The sequence below is a fragment of the Miscanthus floridulus genome, chromosome 15 (assembly GCF_019320115.1).
Source record: "Miscanthus floridulus cultivar M001 chromosome 15, ASM1932011v1, whole genome shotgun sequence".
In the NCBI taxonomy this organism is placed as follows: Eukaryota; Viridiplantae; Streptophyta; class Magnoliopsida; order Poales; family Poaceae; genus Miscanthus; species Miscanthus floridulus.
This window is the reverse complement of record NC_089594.1, coordinates 25,897,152-25,922,359: the sequence shown is the minus strand read 5'-3', so window position 1 is coordinate 25,922,359 and position 25,208 is coordinate 25,897,152. Positions and strand designations below refer to the sequence as shown.

At 44.5% G+C, this 25,208-nt stretch overlaps 1 protein-coding gene across 1 annotated transcript; it reads left to right on the top strand.

Moving 5' to 3' along the window:
• Window positions 1-20,537: 20,537 nt before the first annotated feature.
• LOC136506803 (transcription factor VIP1-like) lies at window positions 20,538-24,211 on the top strand. The gene is made up of 4 exons (XM_066501701.1): window positions 20,538-21,205; window positions 21,475-21,607; window positions 23,409-23,493; window positions 23,698-24,211. The coding sequence occupies exons 1-4, from the start codon at window positions 20,670-20,672 to the stop codon at window positions 23,961-23,963; spliced, it is 1,020 nt and encodes a 339-aa protein (XP_066357798.1). The 5' UTR covers window positions 20,538-20,669; the 3' UTR covers window positions 23,964-24,211.
• The last annotated feature ends 997 nt before the right edge of the window (window positions 24,212-25,208 follow it).

Below are 25,208 nucleotides of genomic sequence, written 5' to 3'. Positions count from 1 at the left end.
CCTTGCACTCATCATGGTGATCTATGGCCAACGATATCATCCTTCCCAAGAAACTTCATTTAACTGTGTCACAAATATGCTGGATTCAGGTCATCTATGAATATGTTTCTCCTGGGATTCGCAGATGTAGCCTTACATGTCAGGCAGTTCATAGGCCATGGCTCACGCCAGGTGGGGATGATTCCATATTTATGTGATGCCGTGCACAACTCATAACCTCATATGAATGTCACTGAACTCCTGTTGCAGTCTGGTATATTGTGCCCTTCAAACCAATACAGTCCTCATATCCATTTGGTAAGATGCATTGATTTGAAATGATTTACAGTCCTCTACTCATAATACACACTATTTTTTTGGGTTTCTATTTGTGCAGGTCGTCAGTGATTATTCCCATCTGTGTCATTTGAACATTTCCTCCATTGGTTTTCACATCATGACTAAACATAGCCAACTTTATAAACTCAACTTTACTACAGCCAGCTCCATGTATTATCAGAAATTAGAAATAGTTCAGCCCTCACAATATTATTTTTGCTATAACATGGGAGAAATGTGTATGCCACATGGATAAGAGTAGCATCAGTTGCATTCTTCCCTTCCAATCAGCATTTTTTTATTACATAGCTAATTATTTGCTTCGTACAAGGTTCTGAATGTTAAATAGTCTGAAGAATAAATAACTATGCTTAGCGACATGCTTTTGTGTAGACACATGCTATGCTTAATGATTATCCTTTCTAATATTTCTCATTTTAACTCATTTATCTTCTCATAGATCAGTGAGATACATAAAGACTAGGGAATGGATTCTGAGTGACGGCATTGGATGAGGTAACAAATAGAGGCAAGGCATCAGCATTGTTGCTTATTCCCAGATCCTACTGTATTTTCTCTCTCTTTCCCTGCCTGCGAAATGACAAACACAAACTAGAAATACATGTGTTCTTTGGTTGTAACATGCAGCTGATTTACATTTACATTTATTTGCATGTATGTTGTAAGCATGTCAGCTTACTTTTCGAGTCCTCTTCTATAGAAAAGCTTCATAATATCAGGCCATTCCTTAAAGAGGTTGATAGTTTACTATTTTCTGTAAAATACTAATTACTTCGCCACTACAGATTGTAAATCTAAGACTCAATGAAGAATGTTAGCCACTGCAAGGTTGTAAATCTAAAACTGATTTATCTTCTATCGAAGGAAATTATTAATTCATAGGAGCCTAAAATCATTCATGATACATTCAAAGATTACTATGCTTGCGGTGGTTTTTGGATTCAAAAATAACATGTCCATTGCCCACTTATGTATAAGGACGATTTCACTATATATGTGCAATGGTCAGTCCTGCTTTCTAAATTTTATATCCTTTGAACATTAGCATGCTGTTATTTGAATTGTGTTGTCAGTCTATGACCCCACTTCTAATTGTGCCACAACTCCTTTTTTTTGACCTTGTTGTCTTGCGTCCGCGGCAACGCGCTGGTTCCTGCTAGTATGTATAATTTTCTGTGGACTATGAAATTTTACTTGTGGTAGTTCTCTTCAGTAGTTTATGTATACTAAGTATGCACTTGTACCAGTAGTAGCAGCTTAGATGGTGAGATGCAGAGGCCTTTTCAATGATTTGCCTGCAATACTTGTACTAGCAATAGCAACTACAAGCACCCTTCTTACTGTTTTGGATTACATAGTGCTTTTATTCTATTAACTTTCCATTTTTGTTTAGTGACTTTTTCTTCCATCATGGCTATGTAATTTATAGTAGGTAATGCCTTGACACACTTATATCAATGTTGACAAAGCAGCTGATGTCTTGGTCCACTAGAAGGTCTTACCAGAAGCAAAGGATCCTGATAGGTGACCTGCATTCCATGTCTGTTTCTTGAGGGTAAAGCTCTTTCTTTTGTTGCTTTGATAGGCGACCTTCACTTAACTTTTGGTCTCCATAGCTTTGTATTTAGCCAATACTACTACTATAGCATAGTGAAGTTGATTCTTGTATGACTTGATTGTACTGTATGATGAGTCGTATAATATCATGTAATAAACAAGATGTACAATATCATTTGCGTTGTATATAAGAACCTGGCAGCAGAATATATAATGCATGACGGCTTTTTAACCATGGTTAACTACCCTATACATGACGGCTTCTTATCGTCATAATAGCGAGCATGAACCAGGGTACGTACTTGGCATTTGTGACGGTTCATACATTAAGTGACGCGTTGACTAAACAATACGTGACAAATACTATTGTCATAAAAGGTAACAATATGTGACGACCGAACGATACCATCACAAAAGGTCATGACATTTTGTGACGGCTCTCCATATTATTGTCACAAGGTATATTATGTGACGGTCGTTATATGACGACCGGCATGACGCTGCTTTTTCGTCATAAGATACTTTTTATGACAAATTTTGTACTTACCATGATAGTTTCCGTTTGTCATACAAACCCAGATTTTTTGTAGTGAACCCGGTAGTCCGTGAAATCACGAAGGATTTCAAACCAACTTCCATTCCAGCCAAGATCGTAATAAGTTTAGCGGTCACCATCACATATTACATAAAAGTTCGCAATCTCAGATACATCAGAGTTTCAACATAGTTATTACAAAACAAGTTCGAATAAAAGTAGCGGAAGGCATTTGTCAAACCACACACACTCACGCGAAGTTCAAATATAGTGCCAGCGAATGATCATCTCCAACAAAAGCATCAGACGAGACGTAAGGAATGACCATGCCCATGGTCCTAAGCATCACCCATCGCAGGATAAAGACAGTTGATACAGTAGTCGTAATACATCTGCCCATCTGCAACAAGTGGGAATAAAACCCTGAGTACGAGAAGGTACTCAGCTAGACTTACCCGACATAACCGAAAATAAGTGACACCAAGGATTATGAAGGGCTTTATAGTAGGGTAGCTGACTCATTTGCAAAAAGAAGCATTTTTAGCATTTCAAGACCCTTTTTAAAGCATTATTGTCAAGTTAATTGTTAGTAACCTATCAACTAGATTTGCACCTATACTAGAGCAAACATGTGATTAAGCAGATAATGATAACCAATGATCATTAAACAACTTCCATACTGTCATATTCACTATAACTGTCCAAGTGTTCCATAAACATTTACTACGATGAAGTAACTCAAGTCAAGTGCTCACTGTCCAGGAGCGATGGCGATTTGAATCGATTCCTAACCAGCTGGTGATTTATTCCTTACACAAACCTCGCTCACCCGCTAAAGTGAGATATTGATCACCGAGTCAACTATCCAGGAATCTTGAGTTTGCCAGGAACCACATGTACCCGGGGGCCGACCGACTGCACTTTGGTCTTATCATCTCGCCCCCGTGTCATACCACACCTGCTCCGGCACAGTGCGTTGCGGGCAATCTACTCGGCCCGAATAATCTCCCAGCTTCGCGGTCGGAAGGTACTTTATCCGGCCAGCTAAATGTAAGGCATGCGTTCAACATGACTCGAGGCCCAACAACGGTCGGTCCTTAATCGACACAGATGGAAAGCACTACAGTCCAAAACTCTGCAAGTCTTCGTCCGGTCTCAATTTCATTTAACACTTAGTTATACCATGACTTCATAGTCATCCAAGCAGATCCAGGTAACCACCTATAGCTCGCAGGTGATAGAAAATCACCCGACTTCTACCGGTCTAAGCCAGCTAAGCATTGACTCGACTGCGGATACCAGGGTAACAAGGATATAGTATAATAAAGGTAAACAAGGTATAATGCAGCAACGGTTGCAAACAACTCCTGAACGTAATGCATCAATTAAAGTAAAGCAGTGACTTAATAATTGCAAACCGGGAGAAAATGCTCCGGGGCTTGCCTCTCTCAAAGGAGCTCGGGCGGTGATCGGGGCACTCCGGAAGTTCCTCAACGTCCTCCTCGTCGGCTTCGGGCACTTCCTACGGCTGCACCTCGAGCTGCTCCTCGGGCTCCTCGGGTATGACGACTGGGTTCCTAGGAACAACAGAGTTAGTATTTTTCCTATGTTCTTCATAGCATACAATGACTGTACAAAAATTATCACATGCATGTTTTATACAAAGTTTGCTCCCTAGCTAAAATAACAAAAATCAGCCATTAAAGGTACTTGAACTACACCTGAAAATTTTCCCACAGCACATGCATGAAACATATTTTTCCTAGGAGGTACATTACATAAGAAGATTAACAATCTTGGAATCATATTTTTCTGAAGCCTATAGATTTTTCTACATATTTTTCAAGTTATCAGTAATATACATGATTAAATAAAATCCTACATAAAAGTATCTCAAAAATGACATGCAATAATTTTCCCAAGTAGATCTGATGATAAGGAACCTAGAAAAATTTATTTCAACAGTTTTGGAGCAAATTTGAGTACCCAAACATTTTCCAAACCATTTTTATTTTCAAATAATAAAGAAAAATTGAAAACAAATCATCCTATTGCTACTGGGCCAGCCCGCTGGAATCAATCGGCCCACTGCCACATTTGGCCTGCGCGGCCCGAGCGAAGGGAAGGGGGAGGCGGCCTGGCAGGGCGTCGGCCCATGGCCTTTCGGCCTGGCTCGGCCGAGGCGAAGGCCACGCCGGTGCTGTGACGCCGCGGCGGCACGACTCGGCCAACGAGGCCGGTGGCCATTGCCGGCCGTGCCAGGGCAAGCTAGAGGGAGCATGCGGTTCGTGAGAGGCTAGCGAAGGCAGGAAGGTAGGTAGGCAGGGTGGAGAAGAGCAGGAAGGGCGACTTCCACGGCGGCCGAGCACGACGGCGCCATGGCCGACGGTGGCGAGGCGCTAGAAAGCACTACCTGAGCTCGATCGATCGGCACAAGCGCGAGCACCACGTGTCGGAGAGCGAGGCGGAACTGCTGGCGCACGATTGCTGGCCGAGGTGGAGAAGGCGCGGTGAATTTGGCCGGCGGGTGCGATGGCGCGGCGAGGGGGAGAGTGGGGGAGCTCGGCGCTTGCGGAGAGGAGAGGCAGCGCGGGAGAGAGCAAGTGAGCGCACCGGCTTCAGCAGAAGTAGGCGGGCGCATCAGCGGGCGGGCGAGCGCGGAGGCAGGCCAGGCACGGCGATGGGCTGGGCTGGGCTGGTGAGGCACACAGCGCTGGCACGGGAGGCTCGCGGCTACAGGCCAGGCCGGCTTCGGCCATGGGCCGGAAACGAGGCGGCGGCCCGTGAATGAGAAAAGCCCTTTTTCCATTTATATTTTCAAGAAAATTTTAAATGCCAGCTTTCAAATATCATTTTGAGCAAGAAAATGACATCTTTTGAAAATGTACCAAAAATGAAAGTTGATTAGAATTTAATTCTCTACAACTTTGCTTTTATGACCAAAGTCCAATTCTATCTAGATTTTGAATTATAAAATCAAAGTCAATGTTTAACTCAAAACCCTAATTTTTGGTGAATTATTTTTGAAGCAAAATTTTGAATTAATTTGAATACAAACCTTGCTCCAAAAATTGAACTAAATAATCCTAGGTGATTTACAATAGTAGCCAAACATGTTTTACTAGCCTAGCAAACAAAATCAGGGCAAAACAACTCTAACAAATGTATGCAACATTCAGGTTTCACAACATGTTTCATATGTTTCGAAGCAGTGTTTTAGTTGTTATTTACATGATTAGGCATGTATGATTTGGATGCTTGATGATGCATGATATGTATGATTTGCAGTGCCTAAATGCTGGCATAACACCAGGGTGTTACAGCCCTCCCCCCTTATAAAAATCTCGTCCCGAGATTTGGGTTACGAACCATTTGTTATAAAAATCTTCATAAGCTTTTTGTAGATATTCTCCCGTTCCCAAGTTGCATCTCCCTTATCATGATGATCCCACTGTATATTGTATGTTTTCACCACACTATTCTGAGTAGCATGTTCTTTAGTGTCTAACACACGGACCGGTTGCTCACAATACACCAAATCTGATTTGAGTTGGATGCCCCGAGGTTCTATTCTTTCCTCCGGAACACGCAAACACTTCTTAAGATGTGATACATGGAAAACTAGGAAGACGGTACTCATGGTCTCAGGTAACTCTAACTTATAAGCTACTAGACCTCTTCTTTCCAAGATCTTGTATGGTCCTACGAATCTAGCTGCAAGCTTTCTTCGGACTCCAAACCGTTTCTTCTTCATTAGCGTGACCTTCAGATAAACATAGTCACCAACTTCAAACACAAGAGGTCTCCTTCTTCTGTTTGCATAACTTTTCTGTTGTGATTGGGCCGCTTTCATATTCTGCTGAATAATATGAACTTTCTTCTCGGCTTCTTCTACATAGTCAATGCCATAATACCTTCTATCACCAGGCTCGACCTAATTCAATGGTGTTCTACATTTTCTGCCATACAAAGCTTCGAATGGGGCCATCTTAATGCTTTCTTGATAACTATTATTATAAGAAAACTCAGCTAATGGTAACCATGACTCCCATGATCCCTTAGAAGACAATACACAGGCTCTTAACATATCCTCCAAAATAGCATTCACTCGTTCAGTCTGACCATCTGTCTGAGGGTGATAAGCGGTACTGTGAATCAAACTAGTTCCTAAGCCTTTGTGTAAATGTTCCCAAAAGTGAGCCGTGAACTATGAGCCTCTATCAGATACTATGATCTTTGGTATACCATGCAACCTCACAATTTCTGCGATATACTTCTTGGCATATTGAGGTGGTCGATATTCTATTTTGATAGGCAAGAAATGAGCGGTCTTGGTAAGACGATCCACAATTACCCAAATCGAATCATGTCCTTTTTTAGTAGTGGGTAAACCCGTGATAAAATCCATACTTATATCGTCCCACTTCCAACTAGGGACTGATAAGGGTTGCAACATACCGGCAGGTTTCATATGAATAGCTTTCACTCGACAACATGTGTCACATCTGGCAACATATGCTGTAATTTCTTTCTTCATTTTGGTCCACCAATAATGAGATCTTAGTTCTTGATACATCTTACTACTTCCGGAATGGATAGATAGCTTAGAAAGGTGAGCTTCATCCATGAGTTTATTCCTAAGCTCTCGATCCTTGGGAACCACAAGACGGTCGTCAAACCACAACACGCCCTGTTCATCCACTTTAAAGTGTTGAGATGACTTTTCTTTTATTTTCTCTTTGATGTGGAATATTCCCTTGTCGATTTTCTGGCCTTCTATTATCTTACTCTCCAAAGAGCAACTAATCTGAATACTATGTAACACAGCAGGATGCATTAGATCGAACCCATCTTCAAGTAATGGCTGCACATTCAAGTAATGTGACTTTCTGCTCAAAGCATCTGCCACTACATTGGCTTTTCCAGGATGATATTGCACATTCAAGTTGTAATCCTTGATCAATTCCAACCATCTGCGCTGTCTCATGTTCAGCTCTGGTTGTGTAAAGATGTACTTAAGACTCTTGTGATCCGTGAAAATATTGCACACATTACCAAGTAGATAATGTCTCCAATTTTTTAGGGCGTGCACAACTGCAGCAAGTTCAAGATCATGTGTCAGATAGTTGACCTCATGCTTCCTCAATTGACGTGAGTCATAGGCAATGACTCTCCTTTCTTGCATAAGAACACCGCCTAATCTAGTTTTCGATGCATCGCAAAACACATCAAATGGTTTCTCGATATCTGGTTGTGCTAGAACAGGAGCAGTGGTCAACAGTTTCCACAAAGTGTGGAAAGCTGCTTCACACTCCTCTGTCCACACAAACTTGTGATCCTTCTGTAGGAGACTTGTCATCGGTTTGGCAATCTTCGAAAAGTCTGGTATAAAGCGACGGTAATAACCCGCTAGTCCTAAGAAACTTCTAATCTCAGGAACTGTGGTCGGTGCTTTCCAATTCATAACTTCTTGCACCTTACTTGGATCGACTGAAACTCCATTCTCTGACAGAATGTGACCAAGGAAAGGAACTTCCTTCAACCAGAATTCGCATTTGCTAAACTTAGCATACAGTTGATGATCCCTAAGTCTGGTCAAGATAGTTCTCAGATGCTCTTCATGATCTTTCTCGTTCTCGGAGTACACTAGAATGTCATCGATGAACACCACCACAAACTTATCCAATTCTGGCATGAAAATTGTATTCATCAAAAACATAAAGTATGCAGGAGCATTTGTCAAGCCAAAGGACATGACAAGATACTCATACAACCTGTATCTGGTGGAAAATGCAGTTTTTGGTATATCCTGTGGCCTAATCTTGATCTGATGATAACCGGATCTCAAATCTATTTTTGAGAACACCTTGGCCTTGGCTAACTGGTCAAACAGAACATCAATATGAGGCAAGGGATACTTATTCTTTATGGTTACAGTGTTGAGTGGCCTGTAATCTACGCACATTCTCAACGTGCCCTCTTTCTTCTTCTTCACAAACAAGGCGAGACATCCCCATTCAGACTTGCTTGGCCGGATAAACCCCTTTTTTGATAAATCTTCTAATTGCTTCTTCAGCTCAGCTAACTCATCTGGAGGCATCCGATAGGGTCTTCTTGAAATTAGAGCTGTTCCGGAGATTAACTCAATTCCAAACTCAATCTCTCTATCCGGCGGAAGACCAGGTAGCTCATCCGGGAATACATCCGGAAATTCACAAACTACCGGAATCTGATGAATAGGAATGACTGCCGTAGCACATGTAACACTTATAAGGTCTGTTCTTCGAGGCAATGGTACTTGGAAAGTACCCTCACCCAGGGGATCCTTAAGGGTAAGTACTCGACTTCTAGTATTTATGACTGCTCCCCAATCCTTCATCCAATTCATCCCTATAATGACATCCAAAACTAATCCAGGCATAACTATCAAGTTCACTTAGAACTTCTTGGTACCTAATTCAAGGGTTGCCCCTCGAACCATCCGATTGTTCAAAACATCAGCCCTTGCTGAACTTATACGGTAACCATAACCCAATTCTGTGCATAGTTGTTCATGTTTCTGTGCAAATGCTTGACTCATAAAAGAATACAATAATCCAGAATCAAATAGAACAACTGCAGGGTTTTCGTTGATAGGAAACTTACCAGTAGTGACGGGCTCTCCCTTAGGAATTTCATCCACTGTCGTACTATGCACTCTAGCATTATAAGTCTGCTGCTTCTTCTTGGGCGGGTACGGACAAAACCTCGAGAAATGGCTGGGTTGATCATAGTTATAGCAGGGTCCCCTCACTGTCCTAGTAGATCCTATAGCTCCCTTGGAACTACCTTGTAACGTAGTTGCGGCTGCTTTGTTGGGCTGTACTGCCATCTTGTAAGGCTTCTGGGGTCCACGGAAATTCTGACTTCTTTGCTGAGGTGGCCTGAACCTAGCGCCAGGTGCCGACGGGCGATATGGAGGACGACCTCCCATAGGTGCTCTAGCTTGGGACGGACCACCTTCAAGGGCTCTCTTGCGTGTCTTGGCTGCGGTGCTGGCGTTGTTATTCTTCTCCTGCTTCAGACAGTCGCTGATAAAGTCATTGAATCTGACGCGGTTGTTGGTACCAACATACTTCATCATTTTTGGATTGAGTCCCCTCTTGAAACTGGCTATCCTTTTAGCATCTGTGTCAACCATGTCGGGAGCATAGCGACACAAGTTGTTGAAGGCATGTAGATATTGCGTAACGGTCTTGGTGCCCTGATTTAACGCCAAGAATTCTCCTAATTTCATCTCGGTCAGCCCGGGTGGAATATAGACTCCACGGAAGGCCTCAGCAAACTCTCTCCATGAAATCTGAGCATTTGGAGGGAAGGTGGTGCGATGGTGCTTCCACCACATTCCCGCCGGTCCTTGCAACTAAAGTGCAGCATACTCCGTTTTTAACACCTCAGTCAACCTCAACACACGAAATTTATCTTCCATCGTGTTGATCCATTCCTCAGCATCGAGTGGCTCTGTTGCTTCCTTGAATACTGGTGGCCTGGTGTCTATAAAATCTTTGAAGCTGCTATATTGGTTCACCCCAAGGCCACCACCCTGATTATTTCCACGTTGAACGTTGTTGGCGATGGTACGCAGAAAATCCTCCATGTTCTTCTAGGATTGTTCCACGTTGCGCTGACTCCCGAGCAACTGTGTGAGGAACATCTTAGGGGTAAATGGGGGAGGAGGTGGCAAATGCGGTTCATGGGGAGGCTCATTGTTGTTGCCGTGGTTTCCACCACCACCACCGGTCCCTGCACCGTTAGCACCGGTCTCAGCGGCCTCGTACGTGGTTCGGCGAGTGTTTGTCATCTGCATATTTCAGCAACAAGTAATGATTGAGTGAGGCTATAATAATTGCAAGTGAAGGAAAAATTATGCCGTACTAAATTTACTGGAGAGAATAAATTCATACAATAAAACAGAGGCACAACAATCGCATCCCAATTAAAACAACATCACTTAATCAAATTACTTCAACGGCAAACATCACGTCCATACAACCAAATTGCTAGCATACATACACTGGACTTTTATGCGTTCAGATATCGCATTCGAAACCAAGTTCCAACCACATGCCAAGTCTCATACGTTCGAAGCAACATACAATAGGTTACATGCCAACAAAAGAAAGGTCATCGCGACAGGACCTAGATACTAGCGCAAGGCAACTAGCCTACTCCTCGAGGCCATCGTCGGGATCGGAGACATCACCATCGCCCCTAGGTGAAACTACAGGCTCGTCCTCGTTGTCGTCGTCGATGTCCATGCCAGCGACGTCTGGTGGAGCATATGGGCCAACCCCATTGTAGAGCACGTGAAACTCCTCGTGCAGGTTGCCGTTGTATTCCTCTAGCTCATCGACCCTCTGCAGCAGAAGGTCCCTCTCATCCCAAGCTTCATTCCTTTCCTGAACCAACTGTCCAATCATGCGGTCTGCATTATTATTGGCTTGAGTCAACGTATGCACCTGCTGCATAGCTCTATCACCTCTCTCAACCGCCTGGTCTCGCTGTAAGTTAATATCAGCCAACTGCTCCTGCAAGCTAGCTATAGCACATGTCTGTCTCTTCTTCTGCTTTCTCCCCTTGAGCTTATCCTGACCACGCAAGCCAGTCAAAGTCCAGTAGGTACTCTCGAGACCCTCATACGCTCTGATGGCGGCGAACATAGCACTCATTGCCTGGTTGTCGCTAGCCTGTCCTTCAATTGGACCTCTGACCAATGCACTTCCCTGAGGCTGAACCCAAATGGCATCACGAGGATCATCCCTAGGAAAAGTGCCAGCTAGAGCTACTGCAAGCTCACTGGGAAATCTGCTCATAATATCCCTGACGACACGAAAGGCTGCTCCCTCTGCACCCTCAGCGGGAGTGCGACCCTCAAACTCAAAATGCCAACCATCCCAATCTGGAGCATCACCAAGAGCAAGAACTGTGATCTCCACCACTGCAAGTCCATCCTCTGCTAACTGGCTCTCATTCCAAGAGTACACCGGTTCTTGACCCTCTGGGTACCCCACATCATGGAGCACTCTCCAAAGCAAAGTCGGCATGCCAAACTCGCTCAAGAAGGTGTCCGTGGTGTGGTGCTCCCTTAGGGCCAATGGATGTCGAGGTGCTCTACCTCCGGTGGACTTACGGGCGGTCTGCTTTGTGCAGGCCATCTGTAGCAAAAATTCTTTTATTACCCTGAGGAAAACATATTTTTTGTGATACAACTTTTATCAAAAGGAGATAATCAATTTATAAGGGGAGGAATGCATGACATGAATGAAATGCACAAGTAATATGATGTATGTACGTGCCGTACGTTCTCACAAACTTATGAAATGAATAATTTCTAACGACGAATTTGGTGGCATACTAACGATCTCTCAAATACGTAACTAATACGTTTTATACGATAGCGTTGTTATGTACCTACAGAAGATTCATTTCGGCCCAATTCCCAATGAATGCATAAAAGCAGTAAATTTTATCTACACATTCTACACGAATCCCCAGATACGTGTACAACGGTAGTAACTACCCAAACCATCGTCCTATTGACGGCATCGCCTCAACAGACGAAAGACCCATACATGAGATACCTTTGTAAAACATGCGTAGAACATGTAATTACTCCAGCATCATATAAGCATTCACCCTAGATCGGCGGTGTATCCGATCATGCTCTCACAACTCACTTATCGGGGCATAGAGGCAATTGATCCATACACTACCACTCAAACAAGTGGCACTCATACAATAGCACGCCGTATGAGCGACGAAAGAGAAATATGATGCAAGAACCCCAAGTCAGTACTTAATTAAGCCACCTAAAGTCCTTAACTGGGGATAAAGGATATGACCACTGGCACACTTTATAGTTTGGAAATCACGTTTTTCAAATGCCTTTTTGTTTTAAATACACTTGTGAACAGTAACACGCTAAACCATGCTCTGATGCCAGCTATAACAGAACTGACCAATTATACAAAATTAAGTAAGAAAATCATCCGCTAGAGCAGACGATTTAGCAAACTTAAGCCCGTATAACCCGGTAGTCCGTGAAATCACGAAGGATTTCAAACCAACTTCCATTCCAGCCAAGATCGTAATAAGTTTAGCGGTCACCATCACATATTACATAAAAGTTCGCAATCTCAGATACATCAGAGTTTCAACATAGTTATTACAAAACAAGTTCGAATAAAAGTAGCGGAAGTCATTTGTCAAACCACACACACACTCACGCGAAGTTCAAATATAGTGCCAGCGAATGATCATCTCCAACAAAAGCATCAGACGAGATGTAAGGAATGACCATGCCCATGGTCCTAAGCATCACCCATCGCAGGATAAAGACAGTTGATATAGTAGCCGTAATACATCTGCCCATCTGCAACAAGTGGAAATAAAACCCTGAGTACGAGAAGGTACTCAGCTAGACTTACCCGACATAACCGAAAATAAGTGACACCAAGGATTATGAAGGGCTTTATAGTAGGGTAGCTGACTCATTTGCAAAAAGAAGCATTTTTAGCATTTCAAGACCCTTTTTAAAGCATTATTGTCAAGTTAATTGTTATTAACCTGTCGACTAGATTTGCACCTATACTAGAGCAAACATGTGATTAAGCAGATAATGATAACCAATGATCATTAAACAACTTCCATACTGTCATATTCACTATAACTGTCCAAGTGTTCCATAAACATTTACTACGATGAAGTAACTCAAGTCAAGTGCTCACTGTCTAGGAGCGATGGCGATTCGAATCGATTCCTAACCAGCTGGTGATTTATTCCTTACACAAACCTCACTCACCTGCTAAAGTGAGATATTGATCACCGAGTCAACTATCCAGGAATCTCGAGTTTGCTAGGAACCACATGTACTCGGGGGCCGACCGACTGCACTTTGGTCTTATTATCTCGCCCCCGTGTCCTACCACACCTGCTCCGGCATAGTGCGTTGCGGGCAATCTACTCGGCCCGAATAATCTCCTAGCTTCGCGATTGGAAGGTACTTTATCTGGCCAGCTAAATGTAAGGCATGCGTTCAACATGACTCGAGGTCCAACAACGGTCGGTCCTTAATCGACACAGACGGAAAGCACTACAGTCCAAAACTCTGCAAGTCTCCATCCGGTCTCAATTTCATTTAACACTTAGTTATACCATGACTTCATAGTCATCCAAGCAGATCCAGGTAACCACCTATAGCTCGCAGGTGATAGGAAATCACCCGACTTCTACTGGTCTAAGCCAGCTAAGCATTGACTCGACTACGGATACCAGGGTAACAAGGATATAGTATAACAAAGGTAAACAAGGTATAATGCAGCAACGGTTGCAAATAACTCCTGAACGTAATGCATCAATTAAAGTAAAGCAGTGAATTAATAATTGCAAACTGGGAGAAAATGCTCCGAGGCTTGCCTCTCTCGAAGGAGCTCGGGCGGTGATTGGGGCACTCTGGAAGTTCCTCAACGTCCTCCTCGTCAGCTTCGGGCACTTCCTGCGGCTGCACCTCGAGCTGCTCCTCGGGCTCCTCGGGTATGACGACTGGGTTCTCGGTTTGCGATCCTGTATGATGCAATGTGCGTAAGCGCGTATGCAAACGGTGCATCGAATGAGATGAATACAATGGATATGCTTGAATGTAAGGTAGTCAACATCATCCAAGAACATATACTACAAGCACATGTCATCTACTGCATTCTCTTCTACTCCTAATATGCTAAATCAACACATCTTATTAATTGCTTCAAAGATACACCAAAGCTTTACTAATTTCTTAATCACACAAAAAGCAACACTTAATTAAACCTTAATTAATAATAGGTTTGAATAGCAACCTCTATTTTTCTTGCTTAGAAAAATCTTAGAAAATTACTCTAGCACAATACTACCCTAAGTAGTCTACTATCAGATTTTCATGGTATTTGAATGAGTAGATTAGCCTACACAAAAATAACAAGCTATGGCATAATTATGAACATAAAAATACTTTGTACTGTGAAAAGTGTCAAACAACAGAGTTAGTATTTTTTCTATGTTCTTTATAGCATACAATGACTGTACAAAAATTATCACATGCATGTTTTATACAAAGTTTGCTCCCTAGCTAAAATAACAAAAATCAGCCATTAAAGGTACTTGAACTACACCTCAAAATTTTCCCACAGCACATGCATGAAACATATTTTTCCTAGGAAGTATATTACATAAGAAGATTAACAAACTTGGAATCATATTTTTCTGAAGCCTATAGATTTTTCTACATATTTTTCAAGTCATCAGCAATATACATGATTAAATAAAATCTTACAGAAAAGTATCTCAAAAATGACATGCAATAATTTTCCCAAGTAGATCTGATGATAAGGAACCTAGAAAAATTTATTTCAACAGTTTTGGAGCAAATTTGAGTACCCAAACATTTTCCAAACCATTTCTATTTTCAAATAATAAAGAAAAATTGAAAACAAATCATCCTATTGCTACTGGGCCAGCCCGCTGGAATCAATCGGCCCACTGTCACATTTGGCCTGCGCGGCCCGAGCGAAGGGAAGGGGGAGGCGGCCCGGCAGGGCGTCGGCCCATGGCCTTTTGGCCTGGCTCGGCCGAGGCGAAGGCCACGTCGGCGCTGTAACGCCGCGGCGGCACGGCTCGGCCAACGAGGCCGGCGGCCATTGCCGGCCGTGCCAGGGCAAGCTAGAGGGAGCATGCGGTTCGTGAGAGGCTGGCGAAGGCAGGAAGGTAGCTAGGCAGGGTGGAGAAGAGCAGGAAGGGCGACTTCCACGGCGGCCGAGCACGGCGGCGCCATGGCCGACGATGGCGAGGCGCTAGAAAGCACTACCTGAGCTCGATCGGTCGGCACAAGCGCGAGCACCATGTGCCGGAGAGCGAGGCGGAACTGCTGGCACGCGATTGCTGGCCGAGGTGGAGAAGGCGCGGTGAATTTGGCCGGCGGGTGCGGTGGCGCGGCGAGGGGGAGAGTGGGGGAGCTCGGCGCTTGCGGAGAGGAGAGGCAGCGCGGGAGAGAGCAAGCGAGCGCACCGGCTTCAGCAGAAGTAGGTGGGCGCATGGGCGCGGGCGCGTCAGCGGGCGGGCAAGCGCGGAGGCAGGCCAGGCGCGGCGCTGGCGCGGGAGGCTCGCGGCTGCAGGCCAGGCCAGCTTCGGCCGTGGGCCGGAAACGAGGCGGCGGCCCGCGAATGAGAAAAGCCCTTTTTCCATTTATATTTTTAAGAAAAATTTAAATGCCAGCTTTCAAATATTATTTTGAGCAAGAAAATGACATCTTTTGAAAATGTACCAAAAATGAAAGTTGATTAGAATTTAATTCTCTACAACTTTGCTTTTATGACCAAAGTCCAATTCTATCTAGATTTTGAATTATAAAATCAAAGTTAATGTTTAACTCAAAACCCTAATTTTTGGGGAATTATTTTTGAAGCAAAATTTTGAATTAATTTGAATACAAACCTTGCTCCAAAAATTGAACTAAATAATCCTAGATGATTTACAATACTAGCCAAATATGTTTTACTAGCTTAGCAAACAAAATCAGGGCAAAACAACTCTAACAAATGTATACAACATTCAGGTTTCACAACATGTTTCATATGTTTCGAAGCAGTGTTTCAGTTGTTATTTACATGATTAGGCATGTATGATTTGGATGTTTGATGATGCATGATATGTATGATTTGCAGTGCCTAAATGCTGGCATAACACCAGGGTGTTACAGGCGCCCACAATACTATTGATGTCAGACGTATGTGGGAGGTTTTACCGTGTTGCACCAGGTATGGAAAATGCCAGCGCCCACAACACTGTGGATGCCCAGACGCATGTGGGGGGCCTTACCGTGTTTTCCTGGTATGGGAATTGATGGCGCCCACAACACTGTAGGGCAAATGTCCGCGCCCTCAATACTGTTTGGGTTCTGATATGTCTGAAAGGTTGTAGGGCACCCTTCTGACATGTCTTGTCGGTACTACCCTACAGTCATGCACGGTACGGTCTTCGGTATGGCGGTTGTCTTGAGCGCCCTACCATACTTGTCCCGCTCGTTTCCTGGGTCCTCACCGAGCGGGTGTCCCCGGTCGATTGGTCCCAGTCAGCTCCGACTGCGCTAGTCGAAGCAGAGCTGTAAACAGAGGCTCGGTGCATTCCCGATCGGAGACGCGGGTCAGAGTCAGAAGCGGCGTTTAGCCAGGCCTTCCGGTCGGAGAGGTGGGCCAGAGTCGGAGGCGAGCACCGTTTCTCTTTGGCCAGGCCTTCCAGTCGGAGAGGCGGGCCAGAGTCGGAAGCGAGCGCTTTGTTCCTCCTTTGGTCAGGCCTTCTGGTCGGAGACTGGATCGCCCTTGGCCTGTTGTTTAGGCTTTTGGGCCGGCCCAGGAGTTGCGCGTCATTTGCAACGTCGTCTGCTGGGCCGAGCCTTTGCTGAGGAGCAGGTCCATTAGGGACCCCGGGTTTATGAACCCGACATATATATTCGACTAAACTTGGACAAAATCAACATCAACTTGTGAGTATTTGTATTTCGTTAATGCTCTCTACCGAGTGTCCATCCGGCTGGACGGGACGTACCTGTTTGCTCCCGCGCCTTGCGCCCTACGCCTCGTGTCTCGCACCCCTACCCACACCTTGCGCTATGCTCTGCCGCACCGCACCTCCTCTCCGGACTCGCGTTGCGCACGGCCAAGGTCTATGGACCGTGGGTGACCTCCGCGCTGGCGTCGAGCTTTGCGTCAACGAGCCTCCATTGGACGGCAGCAAGTAGATGAGTACACATTACAACCGTATGTTTTATGCGTTTCATATGTATATTGCATATGTTTTATTTGAATGTTGCAAACTAAATCTGGTGTTGCATATGTTGTAATGTCTATGTACGTATGTTGCAAGTGTATGTTTCAAATGTTTCAGTTGTTTTTAAACGTATATTGCAAGTGGTCTCCCTTGGGCGCAGCGGTCCCCACATGCGCGCGGTAAGCGAATCGAGCGCGGCGGCTCCAACGTGCATGTGCAGCAGCAGCCGCATGCGTACCGTAGCAGCAGGCACATGTGTACCGTTGCAAGTCAATATTTTATAGTTTTCTCCATAATTTTGGTTAAACTTGAGATGTTTTGGCTCTACGAAAGTTGTAATGACTTAAGATTTGGGATGAATGTAATATATACTCAAGGTCCAGGTCATTGGGTTGGTTGATGATTGTGTTACATAATAAAAAAATCTGTCTCTGTTGCTCACTCTAATAAAAAAAGCTATTCTTTCAACATCAGCGTGTGAGCGACATTTTTTATCTGATGTGAGGTCAAGCAGAGAGGTGGGGGTGGGGAAACGGGAGTCTTTCGTCCTTCGGGATGGAGCCAAGATGGAGGCTGATGTTGTTACAATGCAGGTTCTATTATTAGCGCGCCACATGGCCGCCTGAATTACCACAAGTTTCTTCATGGGGCGTTTTGATCACCTTAACTAACAAATCGTTTGTTGCTGGCTACGAAAAGCTATATTTTTTAGCTGAGCTATTATACACGCTCTATTTGGGATTCTCTAGTTAATACAGTTAGTTGTATTTAGTCACCGTAACCTTCTAACAACTTTTTATTATTTGATTAGTTCATTTCTAACCAATTAGTTGGGTTACTAGAGGTAGTATTTAGATCCACTAGAGATAATTTTAATAACTACCTAAATCCAGACATGCTCTCTTAGTTCGCTCTTCCTAGCCCTAAATCTCCTTTTATATAGTACCTATATAGTGTAACAGACTCACCCTGTTCACTTGTTGGTTTCAGCCAGCCTAAACCAGCCAGTCAACAGTGTTTTTCTCTCACAATAAACCAGCACCAGCCAGCCCAAACCAGTCCAGAAACCAACCAGCGAACATGCCAACTAACAGTTGGTATCTAGATCCATCAAAATTTTTAAAACTTGTTTTTCTCTACTCATGATGCTAGCGCAGTGCTAACTCGCAAAGCAATTTGAAGCATTCCAAGTGATGATGCAACAGACACTTGACAAATAATTGAGGTGTACTCTGATAAGAAAATTTTGATGACAAGCGCCCCGTTCGTTTGGGCTAGTTTGACTTATAAATCACGACTGAAAATACTGTTGACTGATTTATTGTGAAAAAAAAATACTATTTGTTAGCTGATAAGCCATGACTTATAAGTTAAGCGGACAGGCCGAAGGTTCGTAGCTATCAATTCCGTGTTCTCCGTGGCTACTTGGTTGCAGACAATGGAAGACGTATCCTGAGGGTGTGTGTGTTTAGTTGGGTGAATTTGGAAATTTGGGCTATTGTAGCACTTTTCGTTTTTATTTGGTAATTAGTGTTTAATCATGGACTAATTAGGCTCAAAACGTTCGTCTCGTAATTTTCAACCAAACTGTGCAATTAGTTTTTTTTCGTCTATATTTAATGCTCTATGCACGTATCGTAAAATTCGATGTGATAGATACTGTAGCACTTTTTTGTGATTTTGGGATAGCAACTGAACACGCGCTGAATCAACATGTTGCGTGACAAGGTGTTTGTGAGATCTGACAAAGATCAGTACCAAATGCATGAAGCAGCTCGATGCCCTCGAACAAATGGGAATTGTACGGTGTACCAGACATAGTTTGACAATCCGGCCCATGGCATTCTTCCATACAGCACATCTTGTGATGATGTGTATATTTTTTTTTGACTCGACGCGTGGCAGTCTTGAGACAAGAATTTTGGTCTAACGTCTTGTTTAGTTGGACCCCAAAGTTCAAAAAGTTGCTACAGTATCTGTCACATCGAATGTTTGCGGCCCGTGCATGGAGCATTAAATATAGACGAAAAGAAAAACTAATTGCACAGTTTGGTGGGAAATTGCGAGACCAACGTTTTAAGCCTAATTAGTCAATGTTTGGACACTATTTGCCAAATAAAAACGAAGGTGCTACAGTAGCCCTAAATTCCAAATTTCGCGAACTAAACAAGGGCTAATATTGCATTGCATAGGTCAAAGTATGTCGACATTGCTAGCGCTTTAGAACTACTTCATGAAGAGGATTTTGAAAACGAATATATTGTGTTTCAAATGTGGTGAAATATTAAGGCCATTGCCATTGCCCCCGTCCTATATCCTTTACAGAAGTACTAAAATAAAATTCCCACCATCGTCACTTTGTCTTAGAGCTTCTTTTTTTTTTCTTTCTTCACAAGGATTAGAGCGTTCTTTGATCATCAAGTGAAGAGAAAAAAAAATTGCCCAAGAAAAGGTGAGGTTGGAGGGCGGAGGCAGCGGTGCAGTGCAAGCTCATGCCTCTTTGACACCTTGGGATCGTTCCACCACCGCCGCATGTCTTGCAACTGCCGCCGGCGCCGTGGGGGTTGGTCGGTCGGCGTCCCGCGTACGAGTACGTACGCTTTACAGCAGGTGCGCCGTGCGCTCCGTATGGCTGGCCGTATGCGTTGGGCCCCGCCTCCTCAAAACTGCAAGACCCTCAACCGCCATCCAACTGACACGACACAGGGGGGGCACCAGTCACGGAACTCGCACTGGCATATGGACCCAAAACGTGTGGGGACCCACACCACATAGGAGCGGACGCCGGAAGCCATCGCCAAATAGTCGTCCGGGCCCGGGGCCCGCGCCCTCTGCAGGAGCAGCACGCGGCTGCCTGATAGGGACAACGCGGCATGGCATTCCTCCCTCGCGGAAATGACACCCTTACCCCCCTCGCGGACTCCAGCTTGCCTGGACCAAGTCCACGCGCCGTTGTCTAGGGTGGCGGCGGCCCGGTCTCCCGCGAAGTCTGCGCCGTAGAGCCACTGGCCCATGCACCGAGCCCACCCAAGCTCCCCCTCGTCGGCCGTCCACCTCCCCGTCCACAGCACCCCGGGATTCCCACCGCGCTCCATGCACCCTCCTCACCACTCGAGGCCGGTCCCCGCCGTCCGTCCGCCTCGGGATACGTGTCCCGGCTGACCCGCTCTCCGTGGACCGTCGCCGCCGCGGCGGCATCGCTCCCCGCTCCCGGCTCACACGTATGCCACGCCCACCCGCACCAAGACACCAACCCGACCCCGCGCTGCTCACACACACACACAGCACAGACACACACTCTCTCTCTCTCCACGCGAGCGAGACCACGTGCCGCGCAAGCCCGCCGCAACCACCCGCGAGGGTGCGAGCTAGCTCTCTGGCCTCGCTGCCGGCGCCGACTGAGATGGACCCGCGCTTCGCGCTGCCGGCGGCGCCGGCGCCGTCCACGGGAGGCGGCGGCGGGGACGGCTTCGCGCGGGGGCACCACCGGCGGGCGCACTCGGAGACGTTCCTCCGGTTCCCCGACGCGGACCTGCTGCTGGACCCGGACGGCGACTTCTCCTTCTCCGACCTCGACTTCCCCTCCCTCTCCGACGACTCCCCGGCCGCCTCCGACCCCACCCCTCCGCCCCCGCCGCTGCTGCAGCAACAGCAGCAGCAGGCGGCCCCGGCTCCGGCCCCCCGCCCGCCCGGCGGCGGGGCCCACACGCGGAGCCTCTCCCTCGACGCCGCCTTCTTCGAGGGCCTCTCGTTCCAGGGACCCAGCGGGAGCGCCTCGGGTGGGCCCGGGCACAAGAGGAGCGGCTCCATGGATGGGGCCAACTCGCCGTTCGAGGGCGAGTCCGCGCTCTCCGGCGGCCTGCCGGACTACGCCAAGAAGGCCATGCCCGCCGAGAGGATCGCCGAGCTCGCGCTCATCGACCCCAAGCGCGCAAAGAGGTGGGGAATATTTCTGGCATTTGATGCTTCCTAGATAGATCCGGAAGGAGAATCCTTATCCAGCACAGTAATTTACCGTGCGGAGCAAGAGTCCTGAGAATTTAGTACTGATTGCTTCTAGCATTAGTATTGTGCTATGGCATCTGAGCTATCTACCTCGTTTTAATGACAATGATTGCGCGATTTTTTGGTTCCTGTGGTGTCTCCGAGCTATCCCCTATCCAGGGGTTGTTGATCTGTGCTGAGTTTTCGATGGTGCTGTCGTGTAGGATTCTGGCGAACAGGCAGTCCGCAGCTAGGTCAAAGGATAGGAAGATCAAGTACACTAGTGAACTGGAGAGGAAGGTCCAGACTCTGCAGACGGAGGCCACTACGCTGTCAGCACAGCTTACACTGCTCCAGGTATGGGGTTATATTTTGTTTCAAAATCAATTAAGTTCGACAAGAATTGGTGTGAAGAATTACACCAAATCAGCTTCATCTTTCTGATAGGCTTTTGGTTGCGTGCTTGTGTCGATTTCTGTGTGGGAGTTTGGTTCATGTTTGGTTGGAGTACATTTATTTATTGCTGTTTTGAGTCAATTAGTTGGTTTGTTTTCAAATTAAACTCGTAAAACTATTATTTTCTGATGGAACAATCACTTTGAAGTAGCTTTATTATTTCCACTTTTGCCAGAGCCCAGCAGTTTATAAGGAATGTAGAATGCCATGTAACATGAGTTGATACTGGGAACTGGGATTGGGCTTTGGTACTTTTGTGACAATTTAGTCATTTCAGTTTGCATTTGTGAGCCACTTAGCTGCAGAACATTGTTGTTTAGGATTGAAGCAAGTGCAATGAAAGGTGCTATATACCTAATTACTGACCATTTCTAAATTAATGCACGTGCCAGAAAAGGATGCAGATGCAAGTATGCAACCTATGTCTGAAAAAGAATATCTCGATATTGGGAAAAGCCTATTTTATGTATGGTCATTTATACTTGTGCGCCTAGTGTTTGAATGTATCATATTGTTAGGTATTGTTTGTGTATCGAGAATAAATCGTGACTTGAGTGTGCACTAAAATTTGATCTGATCTGTTAATGGCAAGTTAGAAAGGCATGTTAAATTAGTTTGCTATTAAGATTCTCAAATCTTCTCTGGATTTTCTATGGAAATTTGTATGGTGTTTACGTTTGGGTGCATGGAGGCCACATGTGTATAAATTGGTATTTAAGATGTAATTAGAGCTTAAGCATTTATTTCCTTTGTGTGCACTTCTGCCTATGGAATTATAGTTGGCGTGGCAAATGAAGTTGGTAGGATTCAATATTTCAATGTGCCTATTAGTCTTTAGAGGTAAAAGCGGATGTTTGGGGACCGATAGGTCACTACTCACCACAAATGGGCCATTGATGCTCCATTTCAGAGTATGATTTGATTGAAGTGGATAGAATCAGATGTTTAGTGTTAAGGTGAAGATTAAGTGGCCACAGACAGAAGATATTTCTCTATCAAGAACAATTTGGCTAGTAATCTACCATTTAGTTTGGCAAGGATAGTCAGCTTACATTCCCAGGAGTAACACTATGCCCTAAATAAAGAAAGAAATAAGAGGATTGGTGATGAGATTGCTGGGCCTAATTCATCTTGGTGATTTGCTATTGTTCATGTAGCACTTGAACTTCTAAACTGCTTTTTATTTGCTACTGGTAGGGCCTATTTTCACAATATAATGAAAGGTGTCCTGCCTTTATCTTTTCTTTTTTATAAGTCCTGTCTTTATCTTTATCCAGTATGTGACCTTCAACACTTCCAAAGGAATATAGTTAGTTTAGCGTGATTTGAGAGCTAGCATTATCTCATGCCGAGTGTCATGGAATATGTTGCTTTTGTTCCGAAATAATTAATTATTGTTTAATAGTATACTTTTGCAGGTTTAACATTTCCCACTTTAGTAATTTCTTTTTGTGCAGTATTGGAGTAATGTTTCCAATAGTCTTGCACTCTTGCTTTATTGATATTTTCATGTTGCTGTTGCATAACCTCCCTTTTGTACGCCTGAGAATATTTGGTAGGGTATTGTTATTGAAGACTGCCAACCAACGACTTTTATACCCTTTTCTGGATATGTTTACCATTTTATGATGCAACCTTTTATTTGTTCTCCACATATATAACATTGTCATGTCTGACATACTGCGTTTTACTTCAAACCCAGAGGGATACAACTGGTCTGACTACTGAAAACAGAGAGCTCAAGCTTCGGTTGCAATCCATGGAAGAGCAAGCTAAACTGCGAGACGGTATGCGCTGTTCTTCCTTTGAAACATTTTTAGATCTCCTGGTTGTCATCTTTGATTGCTCTTGATACACAAAATTTCACTACCAAGATCTTTGGTTATGCTGACGAATTTATTTATCTGTTACTAAAGAAATAGAACAGTTGTAATTTCCTAGTTATTTAGGGAATCAGCTCACTGAAATATTTCGTTTGCTACCTCACGCAGCTTTGAATGAAGCCCTGCGAGAAGAAGTCCAGCGACTTAAGATAGCTGCTGGACAAGTTGGGAACATGAATGGGAACCCCTTCAATGGTGGACTCCAGCAGCAGATCCCATCCTATTTCGTGCAGCAGCAGCAGCAGCAGCAGATGTCATACTTTGGTGGCCACCAGGCTCAGCATCACAATCAAAACCATCGTCACCAGAGTCCATCAAATGGGGGGCAGTCGCTCAGTGGTCAGTCCCTAAACGACTCCATGGATTTCATTTGAGGACAATATCAGGGCCAATATTACATCATATACCAACTGCAGTTCAGCACTGTAATGATAGCTAATGTACAATGTATGCATATGCCTCATTGGTAGTGTAGTTAGCTCCTCTTTGTATCATCATTAATCTGAAAGTGGCTCCTGTATGTCAAAATGCTGTTTGTTTTCTTCTTTGCTGGTTTCTGGTGTAATGTGTAAGACTGAACTAACTACCTTTAACAATTTATGTAAATGTTTAGCTTTTTTTTCATGGTGGATGGCTATTGTTACCTGTCATTGTTGTGCTCCATCGTGTGCCCTTCACTGACTCGGGTTTCTGCGTTCTAGAGCTACTATGTAGTGTAGCGTGGGATACAGAGTTTGCAAGGCGTAACGTGAAATTAGGGCTAGTATGTCAAGTCATAATCAAGTAATAGTGGCAAAAGACACGATGACTGGAATATGGTGGCCCATATAGGCCACCAATGATTGCTCCCTCGAATCACAAAATAAAAGTGTTTTGCATATTAGTACACTGTATGTAAAACCACATGTTTAAGTCACCAACTGAGATGAATACATGTAGACATACCTGTTAACTTATTTATAGAGCGGAGTTTAAAAGATTTGACCATTCTTAAACACCAGTGAGTTATTATTACCTAGGACCGATTAAAAAAACGGTTTTACCTAAGGCAGTAGCATACTAGCTCAAAGGCAAGATATACTTTGAGATAATACTTTGCCTGGACCTCACCGTTCAGGCAGGTTGGTGGCTGGTCTCTCTCAGTCATTTGACAAATCAGAAACAGCATCATCCTGGAGGTCGATGGGATGTGAATATGACGATGCTCCTTCTCACATCTCACCTTTGTTTCTCGTTTGACACTTCTCACATCTCACCTTTCTGTAACGATAGTAGACCTTTAACCTTTAATTTGGACAAAACTATCTACTTTCACAAAATGAGTGGACAATTGCACTTGTGTTTTTATATATATAATAAAAGGACCTCATCATGTTGCTCTTCTTTTTTTCACCAAGGTGGGGCATGCTCAAAGGGGCCACTTCTGTTTGTTCTTCGGTTGCTATCGGTAACCACATTCTTTTGACTCATGTTACTTTATAAGTTGTATTTACAAAACAAAACCATATCGGTGTTTCAAATAAGGTTTTTATGCAATGATTTTTTGGATATAGGATTACCACCCCCATATAAGAGCAGCTGATGCCTGCTAGTTTTTAGGTGTTGAGTATCATTGCCAT

Bases quoted from the DNA above. Each gene is read 5' to 3' on its own strand.
- LOC136506803 (XM_066501701.1), top strand. From the start codon at position 20,670: ATGGACCCGCGCTTCGCGCTGCCGGCGGCGCCGGCGCCGTCCACGGGA. The intron at 21,608-23,408 runs GTATGGGGTTAT...CTTCAAACCCAG, and splicing joins CACAGCTTACACTGCTCCAG to AGGGATACAACTGGTCTGAC. The intron at 23,494-23,697 runs GTATGCGCTGTT...TACCTCACGCAG, and splicing joins GCAAGCTAAACTGCGAGACG to CTTTGAATGAAGCCCTGCGA.